The 16,078-nt window shown below is 37.6% G+C and overlaps 1 protein-coding gene across 1 annotated transcript in view; it reads right to left on the reverse strand.

Annotated features, from left to right (window-relative positions):
- sorcs3a (sortilin related VPS10 domain containing receptor 3a) overlaps positions 1-16,078 on the reverse strand; it is a 336,334-nt gene that overhangs the window by 145,692 nt on the left and 174,564 nt on the right. The window contains exon 3 of the mRNA XM_052126718.1: positions 1,630-1,729. Coding sequence (XP_051982678.1) covers positions 1,630-1,729 — 100 coding nt within the window. The remainder of the gene's footprint in view (positions 1-1,629; positions 1,730-16,078) is intronic.

The following is a 16,078-nucleotide window of genomic DNA, read 5'->3' on the forward strand; positions in this document are numbered from 1 at the left end:
CCTCAGACTGGGGCGAAAGTTCATCTTCCAACAGGACAACGACCCTAAGCACACAGCCAAGATAACAAAGGAGTGGTTACTGGACAACTCTGTGAATGTCCCTGAGTCACCCAGCCAGAGCTCAGTCTTGAACCCGATTGAACATCTCTGGAGAGATCTGAAGATGGCTGTGAAAATGCTCCCTATCCAACCTGATGGAGCTTGAGAGGTACTGCAAAGAATAATGGGATAAACTGCCCAAAAATAGGTGTGCCAAGCTTGTAGCATCATACTCAAAAAAACTTGAGGCTGTAATTGGTGCCAAAGGTGCTTCGTTTTTTATTTGTAATAAATTTGCAAAGATTTCAAACAAACGTCTTTCACATTGTCATTATGGGGTGTTGTTTGTAGGATTTTGAGGAAAATTATGAATATAATCCATGTTGGAATAAGGCTGTAACAACAAAATGTGTAAAAAGTGAATACTTTCCAGATGCACTGTATATTCATATTGTCTTTGATTTGCTGTGAGTGGTAGTGGCGTAGTGGGCTAAAGCACATAGCTGTTAATCAGAAGGTAGCTGGTTCAATACCCACGGCCACCACCATTGTGTCCTTGAGCAAGGCACTTCACTCCAGGTTGCTCCGGGGGGACTGTCCCTGTAATAAGTGCACTGTAAGTCGCTTTGGATAAAAGCGTCTGCCAAATGCACAAATGTAAATGCATGTGCTGAATTGAACTGTGATGCATTTCAATCCATATGTATAGGCCAAAGAGAAGAGGTTTTCATGGCCAAATTCTCAAATGTCCTACACAATAATGAATTGCTCAGCCTGAGGAGGATAATGACCTTTAAAGCCTAATGTATAAAATATGATAATAAATAAATACATATATATATATATATATATATATATATACATATATATTTTTTTTACAATTTATTTTTATAGTTTGTCTAATGGTACTAAAAACATTTAAATAATAAAAAAAACTTATAATAACATAATACTTTTATATAATACTTATACATAATACTTTGTTACTGTATGACAATTCTTTCATATGTCAGGCTTAAAAGCAAAAGTGGCATGAATAAACCAATTTCTGAAGCAACCACATTATTTTGTGGTGCTCATATGACAACTCACACACTCTTCTGGACTTGTTTGCATTGCAAGTGCAACACTCTATCAGTTAAGCTACCGCACAACTTGATTGCACTGGAATAAGCCTGTAAATGTAGTTGATTATGAAATGCAAATATTAAAATGTATCACCTTACAAATAATGCGCAGTAGTTAAAATGTTTTGATTTCATAAGACAGCATTATGTGAGGAACATAGCAAAGTATTTATGAACTGATCTTCCATTTTACCTATGATTTACAATGAGTAAATTCATGAGTACAATGAGCCAATTAAAAATCGTTTTGCAAAAATGTAGGTATAGTAACATGTTTCTAAGAGAAAAGGTTGGAAATTGCAAATTATTTGAAAAACTAACGTAAAAACATACATACACTATGAACTACCAGGGTTAAATGTGGCCATAACCCAGGGTTTAAGAAGACATTAAGCATGGCTTAAGCACAGTATGAAAGGCCTTCTACAGTTCCACTATAGAATGCGAATTTTGGAAAACGTACCTTTCTCTTGTTGGTGGGGCAGACGTAGAGGTAACTTAAAATAGTCTTTACTCCCACTTTATCATTCAGTCTCTCATAGGTGCTGCCATAATCTGTTGATCTGCAAATAGAAAATAGAAAAATCCTCAATACAATATTCAGGATACATTTTCATGTGAGTGTGGATATCAGTGTTCCATTCATGACCCGAGCAAAATGAAAACGTCCCCTTCCAAAATTAGATGGGAATTGCAGAACTCTGAACTGAACTGATTTCTGCAAATTATATTCATGAGAGTGTTTCGCAGTTTTTTGTTCCATTTCCTGGCTATTTATATGTCCCTGAGCCTCTGTGATGAGTGGAAATCTTGCTAAAACAAACACAATCTGCTGAGCATATGCTGAGCAATTCTGCCTTGTTCTACAGTTAGTAAAACTGTCATCTCCCAACACCTGGGCACAACAGTGCCAACTGATCCAAAACATACACTGATTTGTTTAGAGTGCCTAATGATATTTACACCCAATAGAGACATGGGTGGTGATTTGGTTGTGGATGCTAGGGATATGTCCCTGCCAAAGATACCAAGAGACTACTGAATAATCTCTAGCAATATTTGTAGCTAATGCAGTTGTGACTCAGTGTACTAGAAGTAGGTCTATTGAACATTATAAGTATCCTGTATCATATTTTCATTCAAAGAATTATATTATTTTATTTCATTTTATATTTTATATTTTAAATAATCCATTACTACACTCTATAAAATGTTTAAATGTGGGACAGAACACACATTGGGCTAAACTAACCCAGCAAGTTGGGTTGTTCATTTTAACCCAGAATTTGGGTTAAATTATGATCTCATAAGTGGACTAATATTTTCAAATAGTTTTATCCTTAAAAAATATTGTAAAATAAACCACACCATAAACAAATGTGTAAACATGGTAGCTCCTTTATTTTGGATTAATATAAATACATGCTATAAGTACATTTAAACTCATTTTACAAATGTTTTAATAAACAGCATGTGGAACAATGGAGCATGAACAACATTAAACACCCATTGTATTATTAAAAGGAAAGTTCACCCATGTAAGATCTGAGGAGGTCTGAAACAGAAGAAGAGTAAGAGAAATTATACAGAGACCCCTGAAATTCCTCAACGTCATATATTAAAGACTTGTCTCTGTTGACGCTCAAAAGTCTACAAAAACAGGCGTAAATGAGTCAAAGATGCCTGAAATTAGTCCACAAAAGCTGCTCTGTTGAGTGTCAACTTGTCCAGAACAAAATAATGATTTTAACTCTCACCTGAAGGAAGGAACAAACTTCCCCCAAAGTCTTTGTCCTTCGATTTGACCAATTTGCGACTAATAAGGGAGCATGAGACGATTTCTGTGGAAGCATGGACCGTCATATGCTAAAAACTCACCCAAGACAAAAGAGCTTTAAGACTTGAAGAAACTAGGCTTTCTTTAAAATGATCCCTTTGCATTATCTTTTTAGCAGGACACAAATCTAATGCTCTGCTCATATCTTCAGATGTACAATAGGATAAACACAGAACCACATGAGACTACACAGACTAAATAACATACCTATATAAAGTGCCTATATAATACCTATATAAAGTGCATGAGCAAACGTGTGAAAAAGCACGGGACAGTACAATAAATTACAAAAAATTAACAGGACAATGAGCACAGTGAGAGACAGTGCAGCGCCGATCAGTACACAGAAGTCAAAAAGATGACAGTTTCTAAAAATGCCAAATGTAAACATAACATACTATGAGATAGTGTTCTATGCACATAGCAGTTATTGAGGTAGCAGCCAGGTATAAAGTGACAATAATTAAAGTGCAACTCAGGACACGTGTGTGTGTGTCAGTCCAGTCTCTGAGTATTGAGGAGTCTGATGGCTTGGTGGAAGAAGCTGATACACAGTCTGGCCGTGAGGGCCCGAATGCTTTGGTACCTTGATCATTTCTGTCAAAGTACTGAATGAAATATACATTCAGTTGTATATTTTCTTATGAAATTCATGATTAAAATGTGCATTTTGAGCGGGAAAACCGACAAAGCCATAAATTAATTATCATGAGGGGAAGACAGAAATGATCATGTGACCCAGCAAAAGACACTTCTGATTCGCTCAAGACACCCAATGTAGAGTCCAGGAAAGTTCAGAATGCAACGTTCCGAAAATAGTTCTCTTCTCTGCGCTACGACTCACACACACGTGACGAGGAGTTGCAAGTCTCCCTTGCAGTAGGCCTCACTTCAAAACCCTGCCTGATCATTCCAGCACCGAACTACCCGGCGTTCACGATCTTAACAGAGGTCCAAAACATTGACGGAACAACCAGAAGTTTCTACTGTCCCGGCCAAAGAACCAAAGCAACAAAACGCAAGTACACCTCCAGACTTTTGCTAGAAAGTGCTGGTGATTTATTTAAATATTTTGGGTTGCCCAATTGCAAATCGAGGTATACTAAATGAAGTATCGATGGTCCAGGTCATGGTCTCTAGACTTAATAAAGTAATTTATTTTCTGTTACAGACAATTTCATTCGCCTTCTTTTACAGCTCACTCACCAATCACCAATTTACATTTGTCTATGTGTGTTAGTTTAGTTTGTATAATGTAGATTAGAAATAAAGTCTTGTTTGTATTCAAAGAGAACTTGACTGTGGTATATTTTGATAAATAATCTTGTCACTTGATTCTTAAAAGATCTGCGCTCCGTGCTCGAAGAATATTTCAACGTGTGATATTATTTTCAATGACCATGACAATTGTATTACTCTAAAAAGATATGTCATATCAACTCATGTACACTTTAATTATTTTGTTCCCCGAATTAATCATTATTAGGATCTTCAAGGTTTTTTTTCACCATTCAGTTGCATTATATGGACCTAGAGAGCTGAAATTTCTCAACATCTAATTTGTGTTCAGCAGAAGAAAGTAAGTCATACACATCTAGGATGGAATGAAGGTGAGCAAAATATGAGTTCATTTTCATTTTTGGGTGAAGTATTCCTTTAAATGTTACTTATAATTCTAGTGTCTATAACTAAAAAACTATTTGTTTAAGGAACTAATATAATCCATAAAATAATATTAAAATAAGAACGCTGGAGGTACTCCATCATATTTGTTCCATCTTACAAGAAGACAATACGAAGGAAAAGCAAAAAGGTTAAAGAAAGTTTACTACCCATAATTTTAGCAATCTAACAGACATCAGAATACTGGAAGTATGGTTAATAAATGTAAATGATTCTGTGCAATAACAGGTGGAAGTTTGCACCAGTTTGAGATAAGTGTTTGCCAAACTGGTGATGCTTTTAAATACAATGAAAAACTCAGGCTCAGATATTTGATGGCTGATAATTGATTTATTCATTAATAGTTACCTTTTTAGGTAACTAGTTTACTATGCACACCAACGATTTTCATGTGTTGAACAAAGCTCTGCATGACACTTGCACAGAGCGATGTGTTGAAGCTTTGAAGACCAAGCCTCGAAGATGTGAAGTATGTGAAATGGCTTTCATATCAGCAACGCACCTCTCGCGTCTGGTGTAGACAGGGTGATACAGGGTATGAACTAAATGAATCATGATGTAGGTGATACATTTTGGATTCAAAATGACACATTTTGCAGAAAAGAGATGTTTGCATTAGATAAAAATAAAATCTGAAAAAGTAAATAAACCTATTCAGCATCCAGTGGTTATTACAGGCTAGCAAAGCCAAAGCTCACGAAGCTAGTGTGACATCTAATAACAGCTGATGTCATATGAGCTGTGCAGTTCTGATTATGGAATGGTATCTTTGGATTTTCTGTTGTAAAGTAATGATATTATAGATTAAAAAACTTTGACACAAACCTTATTTCACAGAATAAATCCTTCAATTTGTCCACGTTGAGAACCTCTCACTCCTGAAGATGGCTGTTATGATGCCACTGCTGGGTTGTCGCATTTATGTGGGGGAGGGGTGTAATTTCAACTGACAGTGAAAATGACCCAGCCACTATCCCAGCAGCTGGGTTATACAAAAACTACTCAACACTGAGTAAATAACACAGTACAATGACCCAACAGACAAGGGTAATGTCTAGCACGCGCAAAAAAGTTTTACAAGTTTTCCAAACTTTACATTTAACCTACCCAAGTAAACTATTAATTGTTCACTGGTAGTTTCAGCAGCATGGGTTAGGTGTCTCTGGTTACAAACTGCATTTTTGCCATTTACATTACATAGATGTTGATTTTTATAATCTAATATAATCTAAAAAAATCTAATTTCATTTAAACACATATTTTTAAGATGTATTAATTTTGACACTGTTATTTGTACTTCAGGCCTTTGTTTTGCTGGACAAAAAAACTAGCTTGATACAATGTGACTAAGGTTGCCAAACGTCTCGTAATATACGGTATATTGGCATATAATTTGACATGTAGTTTTGCTCAAAACTCATAGGTGAAAATTATCATTTTGACCCCCCTCTACAAAGTAATGTTTTACTCAGTAAATATTGGTCCATGGCATTTAATATTCTGGCTTTCATCATCATTCACTGTATGTTTATCTTTCCTCTGAAAAAAAAAATATGGTAACAATTTGTCACGTTCCTGTGTTGTCTGGCCTATGTTCTCCGTTTCACCTATCACATTCCATGTCACATTCCATGTCACATTCCGGTCCGTGGTCCGGTCCGTGTTTTCTGTTTCACTCAGCACGTCAAATTCCATGTCACGTTTTCCTTGTTGTCCGCCCCGTGTTTCACTGTCTGTGTATAAAACTACAATTCCCACAATTCCTGGCCTCTCTCACTGCCTGCACTCTTCATTGGTCTCACCTGTGTCTCGTTTAGTCGTCATTGTGTTTGTGTATTTAACCCGGTTTGTTTCACCATTCCCCTGTCGGTCTTTGATGTTTGAGGATGCCTGTCTCCGTGCTCCCCCTGATGTTTATCCTGCCTGTTCTACCTTTCGTGTTTTCCGTGTTTCCAGGTTTTAGTGTCGTTTTACCCATCATGGTCATTTCCTTTGTTCCTGTTTGTTTTGTCTCACTTTGATTTACAATAAAGTACACTGCATTTGGATCCAATCCATTGTCTGCCTCCTCCTGCATCATGACACAATTTCTATGAAGCTCATATTTATAATGCATTGTAAGGGCATTATAAATGCATTTTAATCAAAGTCTTATATAATATGAAAAAATAATTGAAAATGAAAATTATAATTAGGGCTGGGTATTGTTACAGATTTCCCAATTTGATTAGATTCCGATTCACAAACTCTCAAACCAATTTGATTCCGATTCAATATTGATTTATATGGGTACATTTCTGTTACAATGTCCAATTTGCTTACATATAAAATACATTTTCTCTCAGCTAATTATTTAATGCTCTTAATTGTAAGGTAACCTTCTGGGCAACCCTTCACGCTACAATTAAAAAAATTAATTTTACAAATTTACAAATATGTTATCATAGTTTTTCATCAAATAAAATTTTCAAATTCAGCCTACTCCATCAATTAATGTCTTAAATATAAATTATGTTGAATACATATTTTGTTACATTTTAATTGTTTACTTGCATATTTTATTTAGTTTTTACAAGTACTTGCTTTGATATGTAAAACACATATTTAATGGGAACTGTCTCTTTAAAACTAGCGGCATCAGCCAGTCAGCGTATGTAAGAACAGAAGACATGCATAGTTTCTTCAGCTCATCCATGTGTGATTAGAATTGCTTGTTTCTTTTTACTGACTGTAAAAAGTAGAAAGGGTATTCAAATAAACATTATTCAATAACATATGGATCCGTGAATCTCGTCTTTGGACACACAGAACGAGTTCAACCAAACTTTTACCCTGAACATGCAGTGAAAGGACCTCTGTGCTAATAACTTCTCCTCAACTATACAACTCAATCACTTGTGAGTGAAATCTGAACATTTACTACCCAGTGGCTAAAAATAGGCACATGCGAGTGATTTACCATATAGTAAATAGTATGGGTTGCCATATAGAGTGAAAGATCTATCTTGGAATTAAAAAATCAATATCAAGATTGATCAAACAATGATTGCGAGATTACAAAACAAATTCAGCATTTTTATATTTTCAATAAAACATAATTTTGTATGTTTTATTTAAGCAATTTGAATTATGGAGACACTAGAAATGCCCTCCTAAACCACATTTATAGTAATAACCAGTTTGTAACCAAAAAATCCTCAGAAACCACCAGCACCCACCCACACACACACACACAACAACAACAACAACAACCGCCACGTTTAGGCCACGTGAAGTGTCGAACGCCTGCTGGCAGGAGGTCACGGGACAGATCCAACAGGTGACACGGGTCGACTGACTGAGATGACTGGCTGATGCACCACCTGTGCCCCCTACTGTGCCAACTTGCTGTGCTTTAGCCACCCGGAGCTCTGCTCGTTGTTGTGAGTGTCGCTCCTCTGCCCTTCGTTGTTGTTGGAAGGTGACTGCCTCCAACTAGCCAGTAGCGTCCTTCACCAGCCTCTTCATAAGAGGCCGATCTTGACACCACTAGTACCAGTCATCAGCAAGTCCACTCAGCTCCACATCATCCTGTACCACATCACTCCATCTCTTCTCCAGCCCATGCTGTGCCCGCTTAGCCCCCTCTATCTGTCCGAACAAAAGCTGTTTAGGCATGTGGTGGCCGGGCATGTGGGCTACATGACCTAGCCAATGCAACCTTGCCTGCCGGAGGAGCTCACCGATGCGACTTTGTCCACATCTTTCAAGGATTTGTGAGCTCCTCATACAATCCAGCCTGGTTAAACCCAAGATGGATCTTAGGCAGTCCAGCCTAAATGTTTCTAACCGGCGAAGATGTTCCATTAGGGGATCCACATTTCGCAAGCATAGAGAAGGGAGGGAATGACCGTGGCCAAGAATACTTTGTAGCTTCGTACAGAGTGACTAGCTTCCACACAGCGTTACGCAACCGATGAAAAGATAATGCCGCTCGACTGATTCGGAGTGAGACTTCTGCTGTAAAACCAGAGCTGGTCATAAGCACACTGCCCAGGTATGGAAAACACTCCACTCTCTCCACAACTGCCCCATCACTAATTGGGAACTGTTGGTACATAATACCCAGGCAGGTGCTTAGTTTTGGTTGGGCTGATGGTAAGGCCCCATCTCATAGTGGCAAGCTCCAGGTTCATCAGCAGCACCTCCAGCTCCTCCTCTGAGTGAGCAAATATCACCAGATCATCAGCATACATAATATGGTTGATCAATAGGAACCATCCCTTGACCGCACACGGGCATCGACCAACCTCCCATTATATCTGTACCAGATGGAAATTCCTCCGGTACATCCATCGAAGGCTTCACGAACCACGTGGTCAAAATAGATGTGGGAGCCAGAGGACATCCCTGTCGCACTCCAAGGTGAACAGGGAATGGCTCTGACTCCCAGCCACATAGTTTTACCCAGGCCTGCTCGCCATCGTGAAGATCCTAAATGATCGCGAGCAGGGGGTCTGGGACTCCGAAAGTACGAAGAACAACCCAGAGCCCAGGCCTACTGATGGTATCATAGTCCTTGACCAGGTCAATAAAGCAGAGATGTAGGTCTTGCTGGAATTCCCTACACCTCTGCTGTAGCAGACGGACAGAGAATATGGCATCTGTGCAAGACCGCCCTTTCCTGAAACCACATTGGGGCTCCGCAAGCCTCTCCTCAGCATGCCTGGCAAGGCGATGTTGAATAATCCTTGCCAGGACCTTTCCCGGCACACTGAGGAGAGAGATGCCCCTATAGTTGTTACAATCCGTGCGGTCCCCCTTTTTAAAGAGAGGGACCACCAGGGCATCCTTCCAATCCTTCGGAACCCGCCCAGTGGTCCAGACTGTTTTTGTGATGTCATGTAGGGCAGTCTGTGCACAAACGCCACCCTCCCTCAGCATTTCGCTTGGGAGATCATCTCTGCCCGGTGCCTTTCCTGGTCTCAGGCTCCGGATCACCTTCAGTACTTCCTACAAAGATGGCACCTCAGCCAGCAGAGAGTGACTGCTGCACCGCAGCCCCAGCAGGGTCATCCCCACTTTGTCCCATAATGTTTTCCAGGCTGAGGGACTTCCCCTCCCCCAAGACCTCACAGAAATGCTCCGAAAATCTGCAAACCTGTTCCTGGGGGTCGGAGATTGGATCACCGTTCTTTCCCCTAATGATGGTTATAAGTGTGGTGTTGCAAATAACTTTCTTGATAGAATTAAAGAGCGATTTGTGATCTTGGGCCATTGAGGCAGACTCCATCTCCTCAGCAACCCGAGACCACCAACCATCCTTGCAGCGTCTCACGGCTCTCCGAACCTCCGAGCGAAGGCTGCAAAAAGCCTCCTCATTCTCTGACGTGGGATGCTGTAGACGATGAGAGTGGGCCTGCCGCTTTTTCTCAGCAAGCCTGAACACCTCCCACACACACACACACACACACAAACACAAGCTTTAATATAAAATTTGATGTTGGTCATGGTATAATACATTATATTTTAAGGTATAACTATGAATAGTTAAGTACTATAATGTATTTTAAATTTTATGAGAAGTTATAGCGTATTATAAGCTGTATGATGAGACATTATAAATGCATTATAAATTTGGGCTTCATAGAAAGTGTTACCAAAACGATCAACACAATTAAAAATGTCACTGCGGGAAGTTTTTTAAATTTGGTTGATTTGACATTGAATAACCTCAATGTAGTTATTGACTTTTTATTGGTAACTTGTAGTGTATTTAACTAGTTTTTAAAAGGGTAGCTTGACTGTATTTTAACTTTTTTAAATCATGAGAAGCTTGAAGCTTAGCAAGCTACAGTTTCAAAACAGCTTCCCAAAACTCAGGGTGCTTTCACACGAGCACTTTTGGTGCGCACCCGGGGTCGAATGACGTCAAAGTTCGGTTTGTTTGGATAATGTGAACGCTGTTTTCTGAACTCAGGTAAAGGTGGTCTGAGGTACGGTTCATGTGAACTCTGGTACGGTTCACTGCTGATATGAACACAAATCGTGGAAGTAAACCACTTGTGATTACGTATAATTTGTGTCTTAGCAATTCTTGTGATCACAATTATTATGGTATTTCTCCTACCTGCTTTTGTCCAAATACACCCAGCCTTCAGAGAGCAGTTCACATTCTTCACATCTCTTGAAAATGCATCCGCGGGCTCGCAGCAGACAAATGGTAATATTCTACACATCATTGCACATTCAATGCATCCATGGGAGACAATCACATGTGTTGTTCTGTGCATGGCAAGTTTTTGTGGTAAATCCAAAGAGACAAACATTAATACATAATTAAAACAGTGACATCTGAGTTGAGTTGTAACATAGTTACAGTGGTAAACAGCAGCCACTTTTACTCACGTTGATGTTGTAATCGGACCATGGTGCGGACCCAATTAAAATGATGTAAACTCAGACAGGGCACCGGGAGAGGTAGGAAATGAACTCGGGTTCGGTCCAAGCAATCAAACCAAGTGTGAAAGAACCCTTAGTCATAGTGCCAATCATTTTAACATGTCCTTAGTTTTTCTGACTAATTTTGTGCATGGAAAGATACTCACAGTTTTCTTTCGACCCTACAAATCTAGTTCCTCAGAAACTCTTATAGCTTCTTTTGAGACTAGTGCATAATGGAGAGTTTTTGAGTTTTTCACAATTTTCTCTCTCTTTCTGTGGGAATCAGGATTGGGAATGCTATTTTGAAACTGTAGCTTGGTAAGCTACAAACTCATAATTTAATATAGACTCATGTGAATAATATGAAAAATAGTTAGCTACACTCCAAGTTACTAACAAAAAGTAGATAACTACATTGAAGTTACTTAGTGGGGCAAAATCTTTTAAAATTTGTAATCAGATTAGAGGTTCAAAGATTTATAGTTTGATAAGCCATCGCTGATGATCTACTGTTGATGAATTGCTGCTCATATATTTAGTTTTTTTTTATATGTTTACAATGTTCACAACAGTGTTTATTTTATAATATGTTAGATGATTGCGAGAGTGCATATTTTGTTTCCGTTATCTGTTTGTGTGAGCTGGTGGGAGCACAGATTACAAAATAAGAGTCCTCGTGGTATTTCAGGCTTTTTATGGTTAAAAGCCATACATTCTACAACAAATATTTTTTAGATTTACAAAAATTTTTTTTACTATACATAGTAATAATAATAAAAAGTTAGAATGAATTATGGAATTTTGGTTGCACAATACACAGTATCTAAGAAAATCCAATACTGGCCAAACTCAAATAAAATATATCAAATTATATAATTTATCATTTAACAAGATGCATGTGTTCATGGCAAAAAGAAAAAACAAAAAAAAAACAATGAGGGCTTTTGGATGAATAGACAATCTCACTTAGCAGCATTATACTTGAATACAACTTTTACCTAAATATACCTTTATTTACTTAACTGAGTGGACAATATAGTAATAATTAGTAACACTGGGGTCAAATTGACCCCACTGCAACTTTGATATTGTATCTCTTAAAAATATGCTAATCTTTTTAGAAAAACTTGAATCTTTCAGACTTTTCCTTAATTTATTAGAAGAATACATACATTTGAAGTCAGAAATGTACATAGACTTAGGTTGACGTCATTAAAACTAATTTTTTGTACCACTCCACAGATTAAATATTAGCAAACTATAGTTTTGGCAAGTCGTTTAAGACATCTACTTTGTGCATGGCACAAGTACATTTTCCAACGATTGTTTACGGACACCCGCGACCCTGTACACAGGATAAGCGGTTGACGATGGATGGATGGATGGATGTTTACGGACATATTGTTTCACTTTTAATTGACTATATCACAATTCCAGTGGTCCAGAACTTTACATACTCTAAGTTCACTGTGCCTTTAAGCAGCTTGGAAAATTCCAGAAAATGATGTCAAGCCTTTAGACAATTAGCCAATTAGCTTCTGATTTGTACTGAATTGGAGGTGTACCTGAGAATGTATTTTCTATCTTCAAACTCAGTGCCTCTTTGATTTACAAAGAAAAAGTATTTTTTTTCTTCCTTGGGAGCAATTTCCAATTGCCTGAAAGTACCACGTTCACCTGAACAAACAATGGTATGGACCTATAAACAACATGTGACCACGCAGCCATCATACCATTCAGGAATGTGGCACATTCTGTCTCCTAGAGATGAACATAATTTGGTGTGAAAAATGAAAATCAATCCCAGAACAACAGCTAAGGACCTTGTGAAGATTCTGGAGGAAACAGATAGACATGTATATATATCCACAGTAAAATCAGTCATATATATCGACATAACCTGAAAGGCTGCTCAGCAAGGAAGAAGCCACTGCTCCAAAATCACCATAAAGAATCCAGACTACAGTTTGGAAGTGCACATGGGGACAAATACCTTTCTTTTTGGAGAAATGTCCTCTAGTCTAATGAAACAAAAATGTAACTGTTTGGCCATCAGCACAATCCCAACCGTGAAGCATGGGGTGGCAGCATCATGTTGTGGGGGTGCTTTGCTGCAAGAGGGACTGGTGCACTTCACAAAATAGATGGCATCAAGTGGAAGGAAAATGATGTGGATATATTGAAGCAACATCTCAAGACATCAGCCAGAAAGTTAAAGCTTGTCTCAAATGGGTCTTCCAAATGGACAATGACCCCAAGCATCCCTCCAAAGTTGTGGCAAAATGGCTTAACGACAACAAAGTCAAGGTATTGGAGTGGCCATCATAAAGCCCTGACCTCAATCCAAATATATGGGCAGAACTGAAAAAGCATGTGTGAACAAGGAGGCCAACAAACCTGACTTCAGGGTGTTTGATTGGAAAGGGAGAGGTTTTCAATTGTATGTATCAGTAAATAAATTCAGTGAATATAACATATTCTAAGTTGAAAATGTAACTCAGTATGTATAGCTTATTTATTATTATTATTATTATTACGTTTATTATGTTTTTTTTCTAATATGAAGAAAGAAAACTGGTTATGTGAAAACAGCATAATGTGTTTACAAAGTAGGCCTACACTAATAAACACTCATTTTACAACCATAATTCAAAAGGCATTGCTTTCAGATGCCAAAAAAAAACTAAAACAAAACAAATAATAAAAAAAAAACATCTCATGTATCACTCATAACATTAGTATCACTGCTTCTTTTTGAATGTTTCTTGTTGAGGATCTGTGGTGTTTTTTGTTTTTTTTTTGCAAATAAATATTTAAAACCATAATAAATGTCAATTTTCCAATTTACACAGTGAATTAATTTGCCCTTTCTTATAAAACTAAAATGCTACAAACAGCCTTCAGCCAGCACAAAGTATTGTTTATTAACACAATTGTGATTTTGCTGATATAAAAAACATGTTCCTATGCAAACCAGACATGTCATTATAAATATAAAATAAACAATATCAAATAACAAAATTAAATATCAAATGCCATGTTTTATCCTAATACTCAAAAAGATTATAAAAGATAAAAAGATTGGTCAGAAGGGACACAGTCAGATGGTAAGTCATAAAAGCAAATATCATTTGGAATTTGAGAAATTAATCTTATTTTAAAATGTTTGGGGTCATTTTGTAACAGACGGGTTAAATAATATGCTAACAAAAAAAGAAAGGAAAAAAAGATGTAAATTGTCATGCATGAACAATTATTGATTAAAATGTTTTTTTACATGAACCGTCCAAAAAAACTGATCCACTGATATGAATCACATGGAACTTAATGAGAGAGAGGACCCCCTGCAACAATGTTGGAAAAAAAGTAGTGTTGGTAAAAGTAGCTGTTTACTGGAAAAGCTACCCTATGTTGAAAACAACTAAGCAACTGTCACACACACATATATATATATATTTATTGTTGTTAAATTACAAGTGTTGCTGCTTAAACTGTAGGAACTCCCAACAGTAAGAATATAGGCCTACCATTATTTAGTACCACAAGGAAACTTCTTTAAAACCTTCGACTTTGTGAAATTCCCACCATGGCAACTGTTGTAAGACTTCATTAACCTCTTCCCAATCCTGTAAAATTAGCCTAAAACGCCTAATCAAGGCATACCCAAAGTAAATTTAAAGCTGTTCTTGAACCGTTTGGAGTACATGCATGGTTTTGGTCACATTTGAAAGGGGACACTCTGAAGTTTTTTCTCCAGCAGTCAGAATTACTGTAAGTGCTACTGATTTTGAGTAATAGAAGTTTGAACACAATGAAATAGAATTTTCTTGTTCCGCCTGAAATGTTTTTTTGCATACAGATGCCTGCAGATGACTATAACTTGTAGCTATTAGCTTGAGAACACAATGGGATCACAGCATGAATCCTTACCTAGTCCAGGTTCAAATGTTATAACAATATCATAAAAAAATGAATATTTTACACATGTTTTTCTAAGGGTACACCCAGGCGTTTTACAAAAGTGCCTTTTGGATACTCCAAAAGGTCACTTTGGAAACCTAGGACAAAAAGGCTGCAACTTTTGAACGCTTCAACGTACAGTCATAATTGTGGGCTCTAATGAAAGATGACACTTAGAGCTATCATATTCCATATCCAGATCCACTATTAGTTTTGCTGACACAGAGTAACTGATGCATAAACACATTAGAGTGCCTTTTCCCTTCTTGAAACTAAATGTTGTGCATATAAAAGAGTCAAAACTAGTGCTATGGTGGACAATTTGTTTATATAAAAAATACACAACAAACTATTTACATTAATTTTTACATAAAGTATTTACAAACCATTATAAAATTGTACATGTTTCTAGCAACATGCCAGTCATTGTAGCAGTCACATTTGTGTACAAAGCACATAGGCACAACACAGGAGAGTACTTCACTGGTGTCTTTGCATGACACTGCCTGCACTTCAGACGACCAGCGGTGCAAGATTTGGTGATGTGCAACAGCCTGTGATGTGCTCTTCGTGGAGCAGGAGATACGGGTCTGGCTGTGGATTGAGACCCCAACTCTGCCATGCTCCTCAGCAAGGGTCTCTCTGAAAGCCCTCCTCTCTTGATGAGGTGCTGTCCTGCTGCTCCACTTTATGTGGCCGCTTGCTGAGTGGGGGAGAATAAATAAATGTAATTTACAAAGCTAGACACAACTTCTCCATCTTTTCTGTATTCTATATATATATATATATATATATATATATATATATATATATATATATATATATATATATATATATATAGTTTTTCTTTTCGAGTGTGTAAAAATGTATTATTGTATGTATATTTACTGTAAATACTGTATACTTTGCCAATGTACTATGGAACAAAGAGATGGGCCTACACCTCCCCATGAATTCAGCACTGTAACAAATAGATGGCCCTACACCTCCCCACCTCCCCAGCATTGTA

This window comes from Xyrauchen texanus, chromosome 5, assembly GCF_025860055.1.
Source record: "Xyrauchen texanus isolate HMW12.3.18 chromosome 5, RBS_HiC_50CHRs, whole genome shotgun sequence".
Classification (NCBI taxonomy): domain Eukaryota; kingdom Metazoa; phylum Chordata; class Actinopteri; order Cypriniformes; family Catostomidae; genus Xyrauchen; species Xyrauchen texanus.